The sequence below is a fragment of the Rhinopithecus roxellana genome, chromosome 6 (genome assembly GCF_007565055.1).
Source record: "Rhinopithecus roxellana isolate Shanxi Qingling chromosome 6, ASM756505v1, whole genome shotgun sequence".
NCBI classification, from domain to species: domain Eukaryota; kingdom Metazoa; phylum Chordata; class Mammalia; order Primates; family Cercopithecidae; genus Rhinopithecus; species Rhinopithecus roxellana.
Genome location: NC_044554.1, coordinates 41,047,703 through 41,070,442, shown reverse-complemented (window position 1 = coordinate 41,070,442; position 22,740 = coordinate 41,047,703). Strand labels below are relative to the sequence as shown.

General features: G+C 37.8%; 1 protein-coding gene across 1 annotated transcript in view; it reads right to left on the bottom strand.

The window, feature by feature from the left end:
* LOC104672940 (autism susceptibility gene 2 protein-like) overlaps positions 1 to 22,740 on the bottom strand; it is an 877,014-nt gene that overhangs the window by 322,645 nt on the left and 531,629 nt on the right. Inside the window, exon 3 of the mRNA XM_030931977.1 lies at positions 4,181 to 4,282. Coding sequence (XP_030787837.1) covers positions 4,181 to 4,282 — 102 coding nt within the window. The remainder of the gene's footprint in view (positions 1 to 4,180; positions 4,283 to 22,740) is intronic.

Genomic DNA, 22,740 nt, shown 5'->3' with positions numbered 1-22,740 from the left:
CTGGCTTACAAGTCTCTGTTTAAGTTCATGTTTTCCATTCTTTGGGGTATATACCTAAAAGTGAAATTGCTGGGTCATATGGTAATTATATGTTTCAGCTTTTTGAGGAACTGCCAAGTTGTTTTCTACAGTGGCTGCATCATTTTACATTCCCACCAGTAACGTATGAGTGTTCCAACCTCTCCACATCCTTGCCAACACTTCTTATTTTTCATTCTCTTTTAAAAAGCGTAACCAACCTACTAGGTATAAAATGATAATCTCATTACAGTTTTAATTTGCACTTCTCTAATAACTAATGATTTTCAGCATTTTTCAAGTACCTCTTCTTTGTACTTCTTTGTAGAAATATTTCTCGAATTCTTTGCACATTTTTGCATTAGGTTGACTATTATTGAGTTGTAGGAGTTCTTTACACATTCTGTATAACAAATACCAGTTATATGATTTGCAAATCTTTTCCCCATTTTGTAGGCTGTCTTTTTACTTTCTTGATAATGCTCTTTGGTGTGCAGAAGTTTTTAATTTTGATTAAATCCAATTTATTTTCTCTTTCATTGGATATGCTTTTGGTGTCATATCTAATAAGCCACTGCCAAATTGAAGGTCATGAAGATTTACCTGTATATTTTCTTCTAAGAGTTTTATGGTGTTCACATTTAAATTTTTGTCATTGATTCATTTTGAGTTTATTTTTGTACATAGTGCGATGTAGGGGTCCGACTTCATTCTTTTGTACATAGAAATCCAGTTGTCTCAACGCCATCTGTTGAAGAGAAAATTCTTTCCCCATTGAAGTGTTTTGGCATTCTTGTTAAAAATCAGTTGGGCATATAAGTATGGGCTTCCTTCTGGGCTCTCCATTCTACTCCATTGGTCTATATGTCTAATATTAGGCCACTATCAAACTGTTTTGATTAACTGTAGTTTTGCAGTGAGTTTTGAGGTTGGTAAGTGTAAGTCCTCTAACTTTGTTCTTTTTCCAGACTGTGTTGGTTATTAAGGCCTCAAGCCATTTCATATGTATTTGAGAATCTGCTTTTCCATTTTTGCAAAAAAGGTTGTAGGAATTATGATAGACATTGCACTGAATCTATAAATAGCTTTGGGTAGTACTGACATCTTAATAATATTTAGTCTTTCTATTCATGAATATGGAATGTCTTTTGTCAATTTATTTTTATCTAACAGAAAGTGAGTTACGGGAAGCAAGCCAAAAGACCCAATGGCAGCTCTAGTCCCCTAAACTATCACGGTTTTCATTTCTCTACACTATGAAGAAAATATGACTGACTAACCCTGGAATAATTTCCAGGGTCAATGAGATCTTACATTAAAAGTGTAACAAAAATCTCAGAAAAACAGCTATTTAAACATTAACAACTTAGATAAGAAAAGTTGTCATGGTTTTATGATTGTATAGCTCCATCAGAAAATTAATCAAACACATAGACACACAATAAAACATATTCTTACACACAGAAACACACACAGTAAAAGACTGTTAGTACTCTTTATTTATATAATTTGATATTATACCACAGAAGAAGGGGAGGTAATTATCTATAACTATTAAAATAACATAAAAATAATTATACTTTATTCCATTTAATTCCTATAAGAATTTAGTATCTCATACAACATCTCATCATAAACCTCACAAACTTTCATGAGAGGTGCAGGAAGGCAGTTGTATCTTGGAGTTGTATACCTTGGCTGATGGAGAGATGGATGTGGTATTATCATAGAGAACTGCTCAGTGTGCTACAGTAGTCTCCAACCATTTATGTTAGTAGACATCTCGCAGTAAAAAAAGTTTTGAGTATACACTCCTTAGATCCATGTATTTAAAAATTATAGACAACAACTATTCCCTACTCGTTAAATTGAATACTAGTAAAGTTTAATTTATTTTTCTCAGAAAAAAAAAGTACTAATATTTTCTCTCTGGAACTCAGTGAATCATCTTGCACTCTATAATGAACAGCACACTGCTTTAGAGTATGGTGTTTTTTTTTAAAAAAGGAGAAAATAAAGGATTTTGCTCCTCATTACATATCCTTTATTTGTTCTTAATACTCAGACACACTGAAGTATTCTCTCTTTTTTTCCTGATACTACTCTCTCATTTACTCTGTTAATGCTAGATCATCCTGGCCAACATGGAGCAACCCTGTCTCTACAAAAAATACAAAAATTAAGCCAGGTGTGGTGGCGCACAGCTCTAATCCCAGCACTCTGGGAGGCCAGGGTGGCAGATCATGAAGTCAGGAGTTCAAAACCAGCCTGGCCAACATGGTGAAACCCTGTCTCTATTAAAAATACAAAAATTAGCTGGGTGGGGTGGCATGGGCCTGTAATCCAGGGTACTCAGGAGGCTGAGGCAGGAGAATCACTTGAACTTGGGAGGCAGAGGTTGCAGTGAGCTGAGATCAGGGCACTGCACTCCAGTCTGGTAAGAGAGTGAGACTCCATCTCAAAAAAAAAAAAATTCTCTTTACTTGATCCACTTCACAAAAGAATTTCCAAGTGTTGCTCTTGAGGCACAGGTGAGTTAAGAATGCACATATATGCCTGGGCGTGTGGTGGCTCACGTCTATAATCCCAGCACTTTGGAAGGCCAAGGTGTGCAGATCACGAGGTCAAAAGATCAAGACCATCCTGGCCAACATGGTGAAACCCTGTCACTAAAAATACAAAAATTAGTTGGGCATGGTGGTGCACGCCTGTAGTCCCAGCTACTTGGGGGGATAAGGCAGGAGAATCACTTGAACCTGGGAGGTAGAGGTTGCAGTGAGCCGAGATCGCACCATTGCACTCTAGCCTGGCGACAGAGTGAGACTCTATCTCAAAAAAAAAAAAAAAAAAAAAGAATGCTGATACATGACACATGAGTAAAGAAGGCAAGAGAGTCCAAAGAGGCATAGGTGGTTCTCAGAAGCAACAGAGGGGGAACCTGCCCTGTTGGTGGGTAGCAGACTAGAGAACAATTAAAATCACATCTAGAGGGCAAATAGACATCTAAAGAGGTATGACGCATTCTCACAAGGTTTTCCTTCCAGAAATCCAACAGGAATTTTCTTTTCTTTTTTCTTTTTTCTTTTTTTTTTTTTTTTTGAGATGGGTTCTTGCTCTGTTGCCCAGGCTAGGTACAGTGGTGCGATCTCGACTCACTGCAACCTCTGCCTCCCGGGTTCAGATATTTTCCTGCCTCAGCCTCCTGAGTAGCTGGGATTACAGGCATGCGCCACCATGACCAGCTAATTTTTGTATTTTTAGTAAAGACGGGGTTTCACCATATTGGCCAGGCTGGTTTCGAACTCCTGACTTCGTGATCCACCTGCCTCAGCCTCCCAAAATGCTGGGATTACAGGTGTGAGCCACTGTGCCCAGCCCCATCAGGAAATTTAATTCCTCGTCTTGCCAAGTAAGTGGCTGATTAGTCACCACTTCCAGCAGGAATAAAAATGACAGGGATTGTTAACAATTTCTTAAGTGAAGAAATTACAAAAAGCCCATAGCTAAATGATGTCATTTCCCAGTCTCAGCACTACTTGACTACTTCTTTCAGTTGCAACAGATAATAAAAGTATCATCATTCCTCTTTGTCGTCTGTTGTTGTTGTTATTGTTGTTGTTTTTGAGATGTAGTTTCGCTCATGTTGCCCAGGCTGTAGTGCAATGGCTGGATCTCAGCTCACTGCAACCTCTACCTCCTGGGTTCAAGTGATTCTCCTGCCTCAGACCCCTGAGTAGCTGGGATTACAGGCATGCACCACCAGCTAATTTTGTAATTTTAGTAGAGACGGGGTTTCTCCATGTTGGTCAGGCTGGTCTCGAACTTCCGACCTCAGGTGATCCACCTGCCTTAGCCTCCCAAAGCGCCGGTATTACAGGCATGAGCCACTATGCCCAGCCTTGCTGTTTCTAAGGTAACAAATAGTTCCTCCTACCTCATGATTCGTCAAAATACATTTTTGCTCAAACGACATTTTAGAATGATGCCATAATTACAATGCTCACATAGGTATACAAAGATAATGTGAACTGCAATGCTTGGGTAGACAAAAAAATTCTAAAGATGAGGGAAAGTTATGTAATTCAGACTTGAACCAATGGTGTGTGTGTGGCCTAGTGGTTTTGGTTTATTTATTTATTTATTTATTTTTAATTAAACTTACATCGCTGAGCCTTTCCCGAGAGCTGCTCCGGTGGAAGCCCTTCGATTCTCCACTGGCACTTTCACTGTCACTGTCCCTGCAGCTGTTCTGTCCTGGCTTGAGCTAAAGGCAAAAGAAAAGAGGAAAAAGGAAAAAATTAGTGGTCTCCTTCTTAGTTCCTGTTTTTGATTCTTGTCAACAGTGAAAAGCCAGGCACAGTGGCTCACGCCTGTAATCCCAGCACTTTGGGAGGCTGAGGTAGGAGGATCATGAGGTCAGGAGTTTGAGACCAGCCTGACCAACATGGTGAAACCCCGCCTCTATTAAAAATGCAAAATTTAGCTGGGCGTGGTGGCACATGCCTATAGTCCCAGCTACTCAGGAGGCTGAGGCAGGAGAATCACTTGAACCCAGGAGGCAGAGGTTGCAGTGAGCTGGGACTGCACCAGTGCACTCCAGCCTGGGCGATAGAGTGAGACTTCATAAAAAAAAAAAAAAAAGTGAACAATTTAAGGTTCTGATCTTTAACATTCTTCTCAGTTTCTGAATACTGCCAGGCAAGTTGCCATAGAAAAAACACAGAGGGTAGAATAAGCAAAATATTCACCATGAAATGTCAATGTAGAGAAAAGAGTGGGCAAGCCTTAAATAAACATCTAAAAAGCCAAACCAAGGTCCATAAATTAGAAAGTAGTCTTTCCATCAAATTTTTTCTTCTGTTCCACTGCAATTTTTTTGCAGTAATGAAAAGACCAAAGACATTGAATAAACTGAAGTGAGATTACACCAACTATGATTTCTTACCTTTTTTCTTCTGTCTTGTCTCAAAAAAAGAAACAAATCAGAGCAAAATGAAACAAAGTTTTCTTCTCCTAGGAAAAAAATGATGAGATGCTGTGATGTCATCCTTCAAACAGTGGGATGACACCTAATGATCTTGTTCATTGAGATAACATCCTGGAGGTTTCTTACTGGATATTTAAAAGAACCAATGAAGACCTACAGATTAAGTAAATTAAATCAGCACTTTTTCAACACATAATGTATTAAGTGTCACATCCGGGAGAGAATTAAGTGCTGAAGATATGCTACTACACCAAAAAAACCAAACAAAAGTCCTCTCATGAAGTTTATATTCTAGTGGTTTCTACACATTTAACAAGCTCCGGTTTTCCATTAAAAATGAAAAAAGACGTAAAATTGAAAACCATCAGTCTATATGAGACTGTAAGTCATAAATATATGGAGCATTGGTCTACAATATCATCACCAACCACATTTTCAGAAACACCAAGCAATGTAGTATATTGGTTACAAGTCACAGCCCCTTGACAATGTTTTCAATATAACAAGACAAAGGCAGCACAAGACAAGCAAATACAACACCACAAGGAGATGATACATGTTCAATGAAACCAAAAAGTAGCCAGGGAGGTTCAGAGAAGTGATTTCTGAAGCCTTGGATTTTAAAAGTAGATTAAACTCATGGCTCAGAGGACAGTGAAAGACACTCCAGTGAAGAGAAAGGCAGAAAGCAAAGACAGAGAAAGCAACATACTGGGAAATGATCAGCAGTCTCATTTGAAACAGAGTTCCTTTGGGGAGACAATAACGAGAAACATTAGAGATGGGTGCATGAATGAAAACATGGAAAATCTCAAACTAAACATAAGCTCCATTTTTCTAGACAGGAGGGAATTTCAAAGAATAGAACAGGCAATAAGTAGCAAACTTTTGCCTGTAGGGATTTCAAGTGGCTATGGTGCCAAGGGGAAGATGAAACCAAGATGAATAGAGAGTGAGGCTGAATCAACATTCCTTGTAGTCTTTAAAGACTACAGTTCAGACCTCACTTCTGGTCATACCATTCACAGAGTCAGCTTCCCCCACGTCTTCAAAACAAGGCATTCTTTTTTGCTATCAACCTTTCCAGAAATTCACTTTTATCATATTCTTCTAAAATCCCTTTCTCCGGGAAGTCTTCTATAAAGGAGCCCAGAAAATTGATGCTAATTTTACTTTGTATCCTCCTGAGCTCTTAAGTACTTAGTTTTCTCCTCAGTTAATGCTAAACCTCCTCATTCTAAGTTAATTCAGATGCAAGTTGTATGAGGCTTTAGCTATTACTATGGAATAAAAGTTCAGAATATTGTCATTCTCTCCAATTTTTCAATTTCATACTGATAATAAAGGAGAGATTTGATCTAAAATGAGCATCGCCTTGTCTCCATTTCCTGAACTTTTCTTGTCCATTCCTGCTCTGTACTTTTTTTCACACCAGATTCCCTCTGTCTGGAATGTTCACCCTTACCTTCTCTGTGCTTCAAGATGTTTTTTAAGGCTCAGATCTTACCCCCTCCGCTATGGTCTTTGAAGAGCTCTTTCTTTCTATTATTTATATTTTTAATATGCCTTCAAAATTTAGCTAGCACGTCATTCTTCATTAAATGCCTTGATAATTATGATACATTTTTCAAGCTCAAAAAGCCTATTGTTATAACACAGTTATACCGATTATTAATAAAGTCTGCATGTGGCATGGGCCCTCTAATTCACAAGCAGTATCAAACTCTTACCCCACTGATTCTGAGTTAAGTAAGGGCAGGTAGAACTACCCCCAAGATATGGATGAAAAAAGTAATTCTCAGTGCACAGTTAGATGTTACATTTGACATGGAAGTAATGATTCTGTAGCATACTAGTATTCTCCACATAACACGTTTTCAATTTCTTTGTGGTACCTGACTATAGTACAGTCACAAGGAAAAGAATCTTGTTAGGTGATATGTGATCAATACCTTTATGGCTGAGCACAGTGGCTCATGTCTATAATCCCAGCACTTTGGGAGGCCGAAGCAGGGGGATCACTTGAGCCCAGGAGTTCAAGACCAGCCCAGAAAACATAGCAAGACCTCGTCTCTATTTAAAAAACTAATAATAAAAACTCAGTTCCCAACTTAGATGAGAGCTTCATATCCAGCTGGAAACTAAGAATATAAAGAACGTCAGGGCTTTTACTAATATCCAACTGGCTTAACAAAACCTGGGCATTGCACCTGGGCCTTTTCCATGCTTCTTCATGAAAGGAAAATGATGACTTTACCAAGGCATAAAAACACACTTCAGTGGCCCTGACGTAAATTATCTGACTAAATGTTGATCTAGGCTAAGGGCAAAACCCAAGAAGGACTGAGAGGAAGCAGCCTGCTAGCCTTCCCAGTGCCCTGCCAGCAAAAAGCACTTCAGTGAATTCTCTTCAGAGAGCCTTACATAAAATCCACCCCTTTCTCCTCCAAAGCCAGGCTCAAGTTTAAAGGAAACTTAGGATTTTAAGCTGTCAGACAGCTCAATATTTCAAAGAAATGAATTGACTACACTAAGTACTAAAGCTAAACCACAAGATTTCAGGCAAAGAAGTATTCATTCCTAATCCCATGCATATATTTTCTTTCTTTCTTTCTTTTTTTTTTTTTTCTGAGACAGAGTTTCACTCTTGTTGCCCAGGCTGGAGTGCAATGGTGCAATCTCGGCTCACCACAACCTCCACCTCCTGGGTTCAAGTGATTCTCCTGCCTCAGCCTCCCAAGTAGCTGGGAGTACAGGCATGCGCCACCACACCCAGCTAATTTTGGATTTTTAATAGAGATGGGGTTCCTCCATGTTGGTCAGGTTGGTCTTGAACTCCCAACCTCAGGTGATCTGCCCACTTCAGCCTCCCAAAGTGCTGGGATTACAGGCGTGAGCCACCGTGCCCAGCCGAATATATTTTCAAACTAGCATTTTAGCCACATCCAATGGACCATTTGCGGTAGCATAACAAACTCAGAAGTTGTAATCCTTCACCTGAAATTCCCAGCTATTACCTACAACCAAGAGACATCACAAAGGCCAGGTGCTGACTTAAACATTTAAAGAGCTAAGAAAAATTGATCTGCTTGCATTGATTTGTATGAGCATCCATGACTGCTATTACAAGAAAGCTTTTCTTCTAACTGATACAGTAAGCTTTCAGTAAGATTTCTTACCATCAGCCTTTACATACTTCAGGACCTTGTTTATTTAAAAATTACTATAATCCACTCTCTAATGTGAGAAGCTTCTTCCCATTAGAGTATTACATATTAAATAGTTTGGGCACCACAATGAGAAATAAATAGGCAAAATGAAAGAAAGCTGGTATCTGCCATGAGTGGCAGTAATTCTATCAATGAGATTAACATGTTTTATAAAACGTAAGAAGCTACTTTGTTTTTCATTAGATTTCATTGTCAACAATATATGCTCCAAATTCTGAAATTGTGATTCCATTATAGTGTTAACTGTTATTAATGGCTAATTAGGAAAATAACGATCCATGGTTATATCACTGCTAATGAACATGGAACGAAGTCCCATCACCCTAGACTGCATGAAGGTAGCGCAATTCTGTGCACATCTGCTCAGAATTTGGGAGTTGGACTTTCCCATTCTTTTCAGCTTGGATATGAAGAGTTTCAAAAAGATGCTACATGCCCAGTAGGTGTCATTAATCCATCAAACAAAATTTACAGAAGGATAAATTATGTGGAGAATATATCTGTGCCTGGAATTTGAGAGGAATGATGTGAATTATGCAGGCAATGTAGAAGAGTGTCCAAATGGAATCTCCTTTCACAAATTTGGTTCCTCAAAGCAGCACATATACTTTTTCAGACAGATGGGTTTTCCTGTAGGAATGTAAATGAACTCTATACAAAATCTGGGGAATGTTTCAGTAAGCTCAAAAGATTCCTTTTTCAAGAAAATTTTAATATACCCATAGACTTCACTACCATCAAAGCAGTCAAGCATTTAATCTTGAAAAATACTGTTTTTTTTTTTTCAAGATAAAATTGTCCCCAAATTGGGAAAGTATCCTGGATTGAATTTGTACTATTTTATTCCTTAAGTTTTAAAGGGTATTTCAGATGAGAGGCACATAAACCAAACTAAAAAACTTAATGAAAAATGCTGATGAATCAAAATAAGCAAACACAAAATAACTACAAGTAAAATTATAAAGTTGGATAGAAAAACTATTTTTAAAAAAGAAAACTTGTTGTACTTTTAAATGTACAGTGCCAAGTTGTGCATAAAAGCCAAAATTTAACAAATTTTGGACACAAGGGCAGGGCAAGGAATTTTTCTGGGATCACAGAATCAAAGGTTCTTTTGTTATCTACAATAGTTAGAGAAAGTGTTTTAAGTAACAATTTGATAGTCCTGAAGCTAACCATTAGTAAAATTTACATGTTAAAAATATTTGCCTTCCAAATCATTATAAAATATAAAATAATTCAAATCATAATAGAGAAAGAGAAAGAAAATAAGAAAAGTGGCAAGAAAGCAAAGCGTAAAACAAAGTGTTCTGATAACAATATAAATACATTAAGCTCACATTTAAAAATAAAAAAAAAATCTGGTTTATGTTGGGTAAGACAGATAAATGGATAGATAGATCAATCAACACATTGAGATCCCATTATGTATTAGTTACAAAGAACTCCTAAATTAAAAAAAAGAGAGAGAGAAAAAGACACACGATTAGAAATTAGTAGGTAAAAATCGCCTGTCAAAGTCATTTTACTGTGATGAAAGGGTAAAATCTTTACCTTTTATACCTCTGAAGTCTTAAGTTATAAGGCATTATATAAAATTATATAAAGTAAAAAAAATCTAAATAATAAAAGAAAGCAAAAGAAGGTGGGAGGCTTTAGCATCCTACTAATCAAGGAACAAGAAAACAAAACAATGAAAAAGGATGCAGAGGTTAAAAAATGAAGTTTGACTTAGTCAACCCACAGTAAATTGAGTAACTTAAAGAGACACACCTAGAGGATCTATGGGACATTACCACCAACTGATAATATACTAGGTAACAAAGAATATAAGAATAAATCTCAAAATGTAAAAATTATATGAACAGACTTCTCTATGATAAAAAGTAATAACAGCATTTTATGCTGAATATCCATATCACCTAAATAATTTTTTTAAAGTCTCTCTACAATTACAACTGGGTAAAAGACAAAATCACACATACACCACTTAAAAATTAAGAAAATGAAAATTATAAATTTATAAATTTTAAAACTTATAAGACACTGTAAAATCTTTGCTAGAAGTTAACTCATGGACTTAATGCATTTTCTATTAAACGTGAAAGAACAGAAATAAATGGCCTAATTATAAAGCTTAAAATGAACAAAAAAGAAATAAGACAAAAAGGCAAGTATAGGTAAAATCAGAGGAAGAGAATTCTAAAAACGAGAAGAACATAATTAGAAATTAAAATATTGTACAGTTAATAAACTATAGTATAATCTGGGGGTAACCCATAAAGATATGACATACACCTCTAACACATCTAAGTATAAAAGAGATGGCAAGCAAAACAAAACAAAAGATAAATTTCTAAATACAAAAGTAAACATTCTACAGTGATACTTTCAAAATCATAATTAAACAGTCTAAAGTTTTTAAGAAGATTTAACAACATTTGTTCCAGAACATGAAAAAATATGGAAAGTTAATTTGTGCCAAAATCTAGTGACAAAACAAAAAATGAAACTACAGGATGACCTTCCTAATTTAAAAAGCTGCAAAAATCTGAAGAAATATAGCAAATTAAATTTAATAACATATTAAAGTATAGCCCACCAAGTTCTAACAGGATTTTTCACAAGAATTTAAGATTCTACCAATTTGCAAATGGTCACAAGGGAAATTTTAGAGGTGGTGGCAATGTTTTATGGTGATGATTGCATAACTCTTTAAGTTTACTAAAATTAATCAGCTTGTACCATTATAATGAGTGAATTTTATGATATCTAACTTACATTCTAACAAAGCAGTTTATTTTAGAAAGGAAAGATCCCATCAGTTTAATCTCTTACTCCAGAAAGTCAGGATCCTGTTAATACTTCACTTGATTAGGTCAGGCTTACAGAAGAACTTCCTTTCATAAAGTCAACTGTGCTACATAGGAAAACATGAGAGTAAATAAGGGGCAAGTATTTCTAGGGTCATCTTGGAACTCTGCCTACTACGGTGGATTTTAAATAAGAAAGTTTGGTATTCCCTCAAAATTCATGTATCATAAAGTCACTCTAATGCAATTAGAACAGTTTCATTAATGCAAAGTAAGAAACAGGATTTCTGGATATGCTTGGACTTTGAAAAGTTATTTATCTGTGTTAATGATATTCCCAATAAACACTTAAGGTATTATTATACAGGAAATGACTTAAAATTGTGCTATTAGCTTAGAAAATAAAAACTACTGGAGTGCTTCCAGCTGCCAAACACACATATTACTTAAAGGGGTTCAGTGGACTTCATAGCAGTAGAAAAACTGTAAGTTAATAATTTATTTTATTTATGTATTTATTTATTTATTTTTTTCAGATGGAGTTTCGCTCTTGTTGTCCAAGCTGGAGTCCAATGGCGCGATCTCTGCTCACTGCAACCTCCACCTCCTGGGTTCAAGCGATTCTCCTGCCTTAGCCTCCCGAGTAGCTGCGCCCACCACCATGCCTGGCTAATTTTTATATTTTTAGTAGAGACAGGGTTTCACCATGTTGGCCAGGCTGGTCTTGAACTCTTGACCTCGGGTGATCCACCCACGTTGGCCTCCCAAAGTGCTGGGATTACAGGCATGAGCCACTGTGCCCAGCCCTAATAAAATTTAAAGAGGAAAATAAGCCAAGATCAATCTAACTATATAGCCTCAAACATAAATAAGAAGCAGTTAAGAAAATTGAGAGAGATGTGACCGACTTTGATATCATTACTATAGACACACTCAATCCAGACAGCAGAACTTAATAATGTTCTACTGCTTATCAAGAGAATTGTAACTCTACTCTCTATTATTAGGCCAAAAGGATATTGTGATACTATTTCTTCATAACCTAATAATGTGAAGGCAAGAAAATGGAAGTGTAAAAGGCAGTGCTTGATATATAACTCACATATCTATCTATAACTTAGATACTATTCCTAGGTTTAATTATGCTGTAAAATGAAATTCTAAGGCCCCCTCACCATCTGAATGGACTCTTCCTCTTGGCAAGGGCATTCTAAGGCTAACCTGAGGGATGGATTCAAGCCATGACGGGGGACAAGGGCTGGACATGCCTCATAATACCTTCCTCCCTTTCAGAATTACTAACAGAACAGACTCTCTAAGTCTGATGAGAAACATTTATAATTTATTCTCTCTGAAGCCTGCTACCTGGAGGCTTTATCTGCATGATAAAACCTTGGTCTCCATAACCCCTTATCATAGTAACCCAGACATTCCTGTCTATTGATTCCAGATCTTTAGATAATAAATTATCTCTTTCAATCAACTGCCAATTAGAAAAGTTTTAAATTTTTGACCAAAAAGTCTAAACAATAGAGAAAAAGAGATGTACAAGAATGGAAATGTACAAAAGATGTACAAGAATTAAAGAGAAAGCCCAGAAATGAACAGATGGCATTTGGCATTCCTTGAGTATAACCATGGACTAAATGATAAATCTGTTTTCAAATAGGCTCAGAAATTCACACACAATACACATACACAATGCAAAAATAATGTGATGATGGAATATTTGATTGCTTTAGTATAGTTTTCAGCTTTCTTAAAGTAAGATTTTGATCATTAAAAAGTAATTTAGAGACAATATTATTTGGTTTTCAAGGATGAATATAAAAATAAACACACAAACCTTACTTTTAATGATTTTCTATTTTTATAAAACATGTTTCAATAACTTTTTAAATGGCCTGGCATTCATTAAAATAGCCACCACCCTCAAATATAAAATGCCTTCTATCTTTTGTTTTTCCCATTCTAACCTGAAAAAACTAAAAGTGTCCAACTGAAGGTCTGAGAAAGGAAATATGTAAGATGAGTCTGGAACACCTTGTCATCCTAGCAAGACCCTGACAAAGGGGCTTGGGAGTCAAACTGAAGAGATTCCCACTGACCAAAAATGGAACAATTTGGGCCAGGCATGGTGGCTCACACCTGTAATCCCAGCACTTTGGGAAGCCGAGGCAGGTTCAAGTGATTTTTGTGCCTCAGCCTCCTGAGTACCACACTCGGCTAATTTTTGTGTATGTATGTGTATATGTGGCATGAGTCACAGCTCCCAACCTGGAATTATTATTCACATTTTGTTGTAGTTACAGTAAAAAAGCAGAGTCCTTTACAGATACACAGTAAAACATTAATGGGTGAGATATCTTGAGTCTGAGTTTTATTTTATAAAATAATTCAGGGGAAAGGGGAAGCAGTACCTACTGGGGGAGGGGGAAGTGTAGCAATATAGAGGAAGTAAGATTAGCCATGTCTTAATTGTTGAAGTTCGATGATGCTGGGTTCATTATACTGTTATCTTTACTTTCAAATATGTTTTAAAACTGCCATAAGAACAAGTTTTTAAAACTTTGTTTCTGGAAAAAGCATTGTTCTTTTCTAACCCATACACTTACTGGTTATCCATTTTAATTGAAAAATTATGAGCATCTAGAATTTGTTATAATATAAAATACTTTGGTTGCAAGCTATCAGAACTTCTTGAAAATAACTTTTGACAGCAAATCTCTATCCAACTTGCCACTGTTTTGATCCCAGTTCATTTCAAATGCAGCCAAAAATTAAAATCTCATTAAGACTAAGCCCCTACACTGTCCATAGCTATCTCAATAAATTATATGTCACTAAACTTATCATTAGTGACTATCCCATGAAAGGCCATATTACTTCCATGAGGACAGAACTGAACTGGTATACCACACACCAGAGTTAACCTTTTTTTTTTTTTTTTTTTTTTGAGACAGAGTGTCGCTCTGTCGCCCAGGCTAGAGTGCAGTGGCAAGATCTCAGCTCAGAGCAATTTCCACCTCCCGGGTTCAAGCGATTCTCCTGCCTCAGCCTATCAGATTCATGCCATCCTCCTGCCTCAGCCTCCCGAGTAGCTAGGACTACAGGCGCCTGCCACCACATCCGTTAATTTTTTGTATTTTTAATAGAGACGGGGTTTCACCGTGTTAGCTAGGATGGTCTCTATCTCCTGACCTCGTGATCCACCTGCCTCGGCCTCCCAAAGTGCTGGGATTACAGGTGTGAGCCGCCACGCCCAGGCTTTTTTTTTTGAAAGGGAGTCTCACTCTGTTGCCCAGGCTGGAGTGCAGTGGTGCCATCTCAGCTCAGAGCCACCCCCACCTCCCGGGTTCAAGCGATTCTCCTGCCTCAGCCTGCTGAGTAGCTGGGATTACAGGCGCACGCCACCACACCCGTCTAATTTTTGTATTTTTAGTAGAGAGGGGATTTCACCATGTTGGCCAGGGTGGTCTCGATCTCATGACCCACCCGCCTTGGCCTCCCAAAGTGCTGGGATTACAGGTGTGAGCCACCGCGCCCAGCCAGAGTTCACCCTTTTAAAAAGCCAAGTATGTTTAGGAGATGGGATGGGTCTCATAAATGCATGTTCTAGAATATAAATACATATATTTAGATTCTAAATATATATATATATTTTTTTATTTTTATTTTTTTGAGGCGGAGTCTCGCTCTGTTGCCAGGTTGGAGTGCAGTGGCACGATCTCGGCTCACTGCAACCTCCACCTCCTGGTTCAAGCGATTCTCTTGCCTCAGCCTCCTGAGGAGCTGTGACTACAGGCACGTGCCACCACGCCCGGCTAATTTTTTTGTATTTTTAGTAGAGACAGAGTTTCACCATGTTAGCCAGGATGGTCTCTATCTCTTGACCTTGTGATCTGCCTGCCTCAGGCTCCCAAAATGCTGGGATTACAGGCGTGAGCCACTGCTCCCAGCCTATGTTCTAGAATATTTGAGAACATATCCAAATATTAATAGCCAAGCATATTAAGTTCAAAACATATCTCTATTATAAACTTAATTGTGAGGCCAGTCGTGGTGGCTTACATCTGTAATCCCAGCACTTTGGGAGGCCGAGGCGGGCAGATAACATGAGATCAGGAGTTCAAGATCAGCCTGTCCAAAATGGTGAAACCCCGTCTCTACTAAAAATAGAACAATTAGACAGGCATGGTGGCTTGCACCTGTAATCTCAGCTACTCAGGTGGCTGAGGCTAGGGAACTGTTTGAACCCGAGAGGTGGACTCGGTCTCAAAAAAAAATAAAATAAAATAAATAAAATAAACTTAATTGTTTCCACCCAAAATTCACATGTTGTAGCCTTAACCCCCATTACTTTAGAACGTGACTATAGGTATATATAGGGCCTTTAAAGAGGTAATTAAGCTAAAAGAAGCAGCCGGCTCCAAACAGGCAAATGTTTCATCCTTTGAACCCCTCCACTCTGGGAGTGGTTTAAGAAGGGTCAGAGCAAGGTCCAGGGCAAATGTTCCTCCTGCCTGGCATAAAGGCTGTCCAGTCATTAACAACCTTTATAATACTAAACGCAGTGGTAATTCTCAGTCCTCATCTTATTGACATAACCATAGCATCAGACACAATCACTCCCTCATACTTGAACCACTCTGCTTCACTCTTGCTTTTCCTCCTACCTCTCTGGCCATTACCTATCAGTCCTTTGCTCGTCATTACAATGGCCTACAAAGCAGTCAGTCCCTGCTCTGGCTCCCAAATGATTTCTTTGATCTCATTTTCTACTAGTCTCTGCTCACTCTTAACAGTTTTATTATCCTTCCCACTCTTCCTCAAAAAAGCTAGGCATGCTCCCAACTCAGAGTCTTTGTACTTGCTGGATTCTCCATATGAAATGTTCAACCCAAAGAAGGTCACATTCCTCACTACCTCCCTTCTTCAGATCTTTTTTTAAACGCTACTTTCTCAGTGAGACTCCCTAATCACCCTATGTACAATACAACCCTGCCTGCACTTAACACCTCCTAATGTAATGCATAGTTTATTAATTTTGTTTGTCCTTTGTCTCCCCCAAAGTCTCACCAGCATACCACAACTAGATGATAAAATCTATCAGAACCAAGATTTTTATCTGCTTTGTTCACTATAATGTATCCAGAGCCCAGACAATGTCTAGAATTTATTCAATAAATATTTAATTACTCAGTACGCATAATATTTTAAGGTCAGATACATGTAAGACAGTCTGAAATCTCCCACAGAATGGCCCTTGGAACTATTATCAAGGAGTGTAACTGGGTCATAAAAACCTTGTTGGCTGGGCGCAGTGGCTCACGCCTGTAATCCCAGCACTTTGGGAGGCCAAGGTGGCAGATCACAAGGTCAGGAGATTGAGACCATCCTGGCCAACAAGGTGAAACCCTGTCTCTACTAAAAATACAAAAACTAGCTGGGCGTAGTGGTGTGTGCCTGTAATCCCAGCCACTCGGGAGGCTGAGGCAGGAGAATTGCTTGAACCTGGGAGGTGGAGGTTGCAGTGAGCTGAGATCACACCACTGAACCATTGAACTCCAGCTTGGCCAAAGAGCTAGACTCAGTCTTAAAAAAAAAAAAAAAAAAAAAAAAAAAAAGCTTCTCTTCTGGGATTGGCCAATAAGGAGAGTTCAAAAGCTGAGTGGTAACATGAAAAGTGTCATATGTGCTAGTGAGCATACAAAATCAACCTTTAGATTCCATAGTCTTCAAAATGTGCTATCACTGATTCTGTTCTTGAAACAGTGATCATATGCAATTTAAGATATTTTAGGTAGTGAGGTATAGGATTATAAAGAAAAAGTTGCATATAATTACAGTTAGTTTAAGAAATCTTCATCCTGGCATTTGAACATTTTTAAAGTACTTGTTCAGCAAAAGGTCAAAAACCACTACCAAGAAAAGTTAATAGCTCTCTTAGTATTATACATACTTACTGATGAGATTGCCACTTTTATGTAATTTGGATAATATGAAGCATTTAAAAACCCTATTTATTTTACCTAACAAGTGTGGGGGAAAAAAAAAAAAAAAACTCCTTTTCTTATTTTGTTAAAGATCAGTCCAGCAAAAACTTTTTTCCAACATATCCTGCAATGACAGAAAGCTTTTAAAATATGTACTAACAAACACTGATTTCTTAATAACAACAATAATCTTTATAAAATAAATCCTGGGTAAATTTTTAAGATGGCGCTTTCTGTGGAGATGGTATAAAGATTTTTTTGTTTTGTTTTTTGTTTTGGAGATAGGTTCTTGCTTTACTGCCTAGCCTGGAGTGCAGTGGTACGATCATACCTCACTGCAGCCTTGAACTCCTGGGCTCAAGAGATCCTCCCACCTCAGTCTCCCCAGTAGCTGGGATTACAGGTGTGTACTACCATGCCCAGCTAATTTCTATATTTTTTTTGAGAGACAGGATTTTGCCACATTACCAAGGCTGGTCTCGAATTCCTGGACTCAAATGATCCTTCCACCTGGGCCTCCCAAAATGCTAGGATTACAGGCTTGCATCACCACACCTGGCCTGATTGTTCTTTTGATACTGAATGAATCATTTATATGAGCTCCAGTGCCAGCACGGTCCAGTTAGCAAGAGGGTGTTTCCCCTGGAAACGAGAGCACTAACTGCACTAATGCTATAAAGGGTCAATGGAGCACCATGACAAAGAAGACTCCACACCCAACATTGTCCTGTGTCACCTATTCACATTATGAGCCTGGCCTCTGAGGAACCTGAATTAGAGACTCAGGGTTTACAACAAACTTCACTTCCATAGAGCAAGTGACTTTCACTCAGCTCCAGAAGATTTATAAAGACCCTCCAATTTTTAATCTGGGCAAAACAAACTTAGGAAATTAGATAATCTAATTTTGACTGAGGAGCAAGTGAGGTAAAGGAAACGTAAAGAGAACCATGGATTTCCCAAATATCATTCATTTTTGGTCTAAACACGTGGAATTTCTCCAAGATGCAGAAAGATTCAACTATATAAAACTTCTAAATCTTGGCATGATTTTAGCTGATTAATACAAATTTATGAGAAGTAAACAAATTTTCTTAGCCAAACTCATAGATAAAAAGACAAATACTAGGCCCCCTGGAGACATCAATTGGGATCTCATGCACAGGTAGATGAGTTCTCTCCACTGTAGCTCTACACATCTGGGCAATTAACCAGAGCCAAGGTGACATTAGCTGAGATTTTCATTTTGGGGGTAAGAACTTAAATGCAACATTGTTTGGCTATCAACACAGGGGAGAGGCTAGTAAATGAAGGGTTTATTTCTGGCTCTTACAGCTATAGTGCTAATGTATATTCTCAGTAGCATCCAAAATATCTCACTGGCTCCATGTAATCAAGAAAGAAAGCAATTAATATTCAAGAAAGAAAGCATATTAATTATTAATTATTGTTTGTTTCAAGAAAGAAACAAAAGAAATGTGGGTCCAGGTGTGTGCTTATGCCTGTAATCTCACCACTTTGGGAGGCTGAAGCTGGAGGATCACTTGAGGCAGAAGTTCAAGATCAGCATGGGAAACATAGCAAGACTCAATCGTTAAAAAAAATTTAAACACTGCCAGGAACTGTGGCATATGCCTGTAGTCCCAGCTACTCAGGAGACTGAGGCGGGAGGATTGCTTGACCCCAGCACTTCGAGGCTGCAGTGAGCTATGATTGGCAACTGCACTCCAGCCTGGGTGACAGAGCAAGATCCCAGCTCTATAAAAACAAAACAAAAGACAAATATGCAGTCTTCCTGTATTATTCCTAAGCATCAAAAAAAAAAAAAAAAAAAAAAAAGGCTATAAATTAAATTGTACTTCCCAATTTACAGACAAAGAAACTAAAGCTGAGAAAGACTAATCTGTGCCAGGTCGCAAGGCATAAAACAGTAGAGTCAAGACTAGAACCCATGCCAGTTGTAGTCTGTAAGCCCTCAACGGTTATGCAGAGCTAGTGGAATACAGTAGTAAAAGTACATCCTTAGAGTTAAAAACTTTAGCTGTCCTTCATTCCTCTAAATGTCTAAATTCTGTCTTGATCTTCAATGCAAAATAATCCACATGTACAAAGATAATCTCTAAGTTTAAATCAACTGTTAAACCAGCTCTGTTTAATAGATTCTCATCACACCATGGAATAAAAAAAGTCAACTCATCCTCCTTTAAAGGAGAGAAAGAATACATATAAAATACATGCAGTGGGTAAGTGGGAGGAAAAGAAGACATACTTCAGCTATTCAGGACACTAGTGTGTTTTAAAATTATTTTTCACTTCCATATTCCAAATTCCCTAAACTCCAAACAGATCAAAGTTTTACAGATTATCCCTCAAAAAAAGACAACACAAATTAATAACTATTTAAGCATTCTGTTTCATCATAACAAACAGATGGTTTTAATATTCTAGAGGCTAATTCCTGAACAATTAAAAACACAGCAAGACATTAACATCTAATGAAACATTTTAACTACCAGTATATGCATCTGCCATTAATTCCCACACAGTAAGGTCTTGGATCTCCTCAATCTGTTCTTTATTAAGGAAAGTTTTCCACTCTGAATTTAGTGAAGTAGAGAATTAACAACTGTTTTCAATCAGCAATCAGCAGGATATTTCGCCAATGTGTACTGAAACTATGTACACATGTACACTATCAGACTTCAATTTATCCTTACAATGGCTTTGATGTACACACATTTACAATTTAAGAACAGACCCAATTTTCTAGTTAGGATTCCCCCCCCCAAAAAAAACTTATGCCACATTAGCCCCTTGATATATAACAGAAACTCTCATTGAGCTGCTGGTAAAAAAAAATGTGTATATATTGAATAACTCTGCTTATTTTTGACTCAATTTGCCTAAAATAACCTAGACAGCAGCTTCTACCCTTGTACCAACATGGAAAGGCAACTCATAAGGACAGTAAAGGACAAGTGGGCATATCACTTTCTTTGATCTAGTAGCTTAAAAACAGGATGATCAATTACCATTAAGCTGCTTTCATTTCTTTGATGACAATAATGTTGTACACATTTGTCTACTCTTACATAATTTTCTCTTTTATTTACTTATTTTTTGAGATGGAGTCTCACCCTGTTGCCCAGGCTAGAGTGCAATGGTGTGATCTTGGCTCACTGTAACCTCCACCGCCTGGGTTCAAGCGATTCTCCTGCCTCAGCCTCCAAAGTAGCTGGGATTGTAGATGCACGCCACCATGACTGCCTAATTTTTTTTGTATCTTTAGTAGAGATAGGGGTTTCACCATGTTGGCCAGGCTGGTCTAGAACTCCTGACTTCATGATCTACCCACCTCGGCCTCCCAAAGTGCTGGGATTACAGGCATGAGCCACTGCGCCCAGCCTACTGTTATACAATTTTCTAATAATTGTACATAAATAATTTAATCCTCATGTAAATATTTAAAGTGAGAAAAGTAAATTTTAATGTATCCCCCTTACAACAAAACTACAATACAGAGAGATGAACAACTCCACCAAGACACCCAGGGACTGGGTGGTGAGGTGAGCCTAGAAAGTGGATCCCTGGTTGAATATTATGTTTACTGCCCTTGAGGTAATGCCTACTATTTGCTGTACTGAGCTACAAGTTCCTCTCAGAACCTGTGAAGCAGATATAATTATTACTAATTTAGACTTAAGTAAGTGGAGGCTCATGTTAACCTCGGATTAAACAGAAAGGAAGAGATGGGCCTAGAATTCACATTCAGGCCTTTTTATTCTGGAGTGTGCATTATTTCCAAAACATTATGCTATCCCTCCAGAGTAACATTATATTAATAATTCACGGGCAATGGAGGCATATTACAACACATTGCAGTGTGTCTGTTCCTTTGGATACCTCTAATATTTTTCTGATTTACTGACCAAACATTTGGGGTAAGCAATTAGCAAACAGATATAAATAATTATTCTGGTATCTCTAAAGGAATAAATTAAGTAAATATCACACATCTTAATGATTATTTTTACAACCATGTCTCTCAATTCTGGATGACTAATACATAATTTGATGGGGTCGAATCTTAATATATTAATTGCATTAATATAAGAATAAATTCTACAATACTCTCTCAAATGTCTTCAAACACTTCAAATAATTAAAGCAGTCTCTAACAGTTAGTTTTTTGGTAATATTAGACCAGACAAGCAATTGAGAATATAATTTCATTTACCTTAGCCATCTAAAGAAATTTAGATTAAATTAATGATGGAAAAAAACTATAATCAACTGAAGTTAATTTTACTTCTTACTCAAAATCTACAGGTGCCATGCAATTGCTGTCTGACTTATAACTATAATCTTATTCGTGTAAGATTATTAGAAGGAAAAGAATAGAAAGGCATGTAGACTAGCCCATTTATTTAAAAAGCTCTGCTAAATTCCAGTACTTATATCTACAATACATACATGTGTGGGTGTGGGTGTGTGTGTGTGTGTGCGTGAGAGAGAGAGAGAGAGAGAGAGATCTAACCAAAGAAACTATAATGCCACAACTGTCTATATGAAAATACCTGACAGCTGGTAGCTAATGGTAAAAGGAAATCACCAAAAAATAAAAAATAAATAAAAAGTAAATAAACACTGCAGGCCGGGTGCGGTGGCTCAAGCCTGTAATCCCAGTACTTTGGGAGGCCGAGGCAGGTGGATCACGAGGTCAGGAGATCCAGAACATCCTGGCTAACACGGTGAAATGCCATCTCTACTAAAAATACAAAAAATTAGCTGGGTGTGGTGGCGGGCATCTGTAGTCTCAGCTACTCAGGAGGCTGAGGCAGGAGAATGGCGTGAACCCAGGAGGCAGAGTTCGCAGTGAGCCGAGATTGCGCCACTGCATTCCAGCCTGGGCGAAAGTGCGAGACTCTGTCTCCAAAAAAAAAAAAAAAAAAAAAATAGTTAACACAGCAAAGTAAGGGGTATCTACTTCATACTTCTTTGCTATTGGACAATGAAAGCTTAATGAAGCCTTTAAACCAAAATGTTACGGGTGAACAAATATGTAAAGCTATTACAAAATACATAAAATAAATGTGGGATTTTTCTTAGTAACCAGGTAGACATATTTTACTTATGATATCTGTCCAGTACTTACAGCAATAATATGGAGAATATTTGATAAAAGAATAGGAGACAGCAATGGCTAGTAGTGACATGGGGAGGAAATTCTAGTTGGGAGACAGAGGACATATTTTTAGTAGAATGATTTTTTCTTCCTACTAAAAAGAAAACTCCCTGACACATTAAGAAGTCATTATAGATATACTCTCTAACATTTTATTTTTATTTCTTAATTTTTGTTTTTTGAGATAGGGTCTCAATCTGTCACCCAGGCTGGAGTGCAGTAGCATGACCTCGGCTCACTGCAACCTGCAACCTCTATCTCCCAGGTTCAAGCAATTCTTGTGCCTCAGCCTCCCAAGTAGCTGGGATGACGGGCATGCGCCACCATGCCCGGCTAATTTTGGTATTTTAAGTAGAGACTGTGCTTCACCGTGTTGGTCAGGCTGGTCTTGAACTCCTGATCTCAAGTGATCTGCCCACCTCAGCCTCCCAAAATGCTGGGATTACAGGCATGAACCACCACGCCCAGCCTCTCTTTTTAGAAGGCAGGAGAGGACCTGCACCTTCTTTTT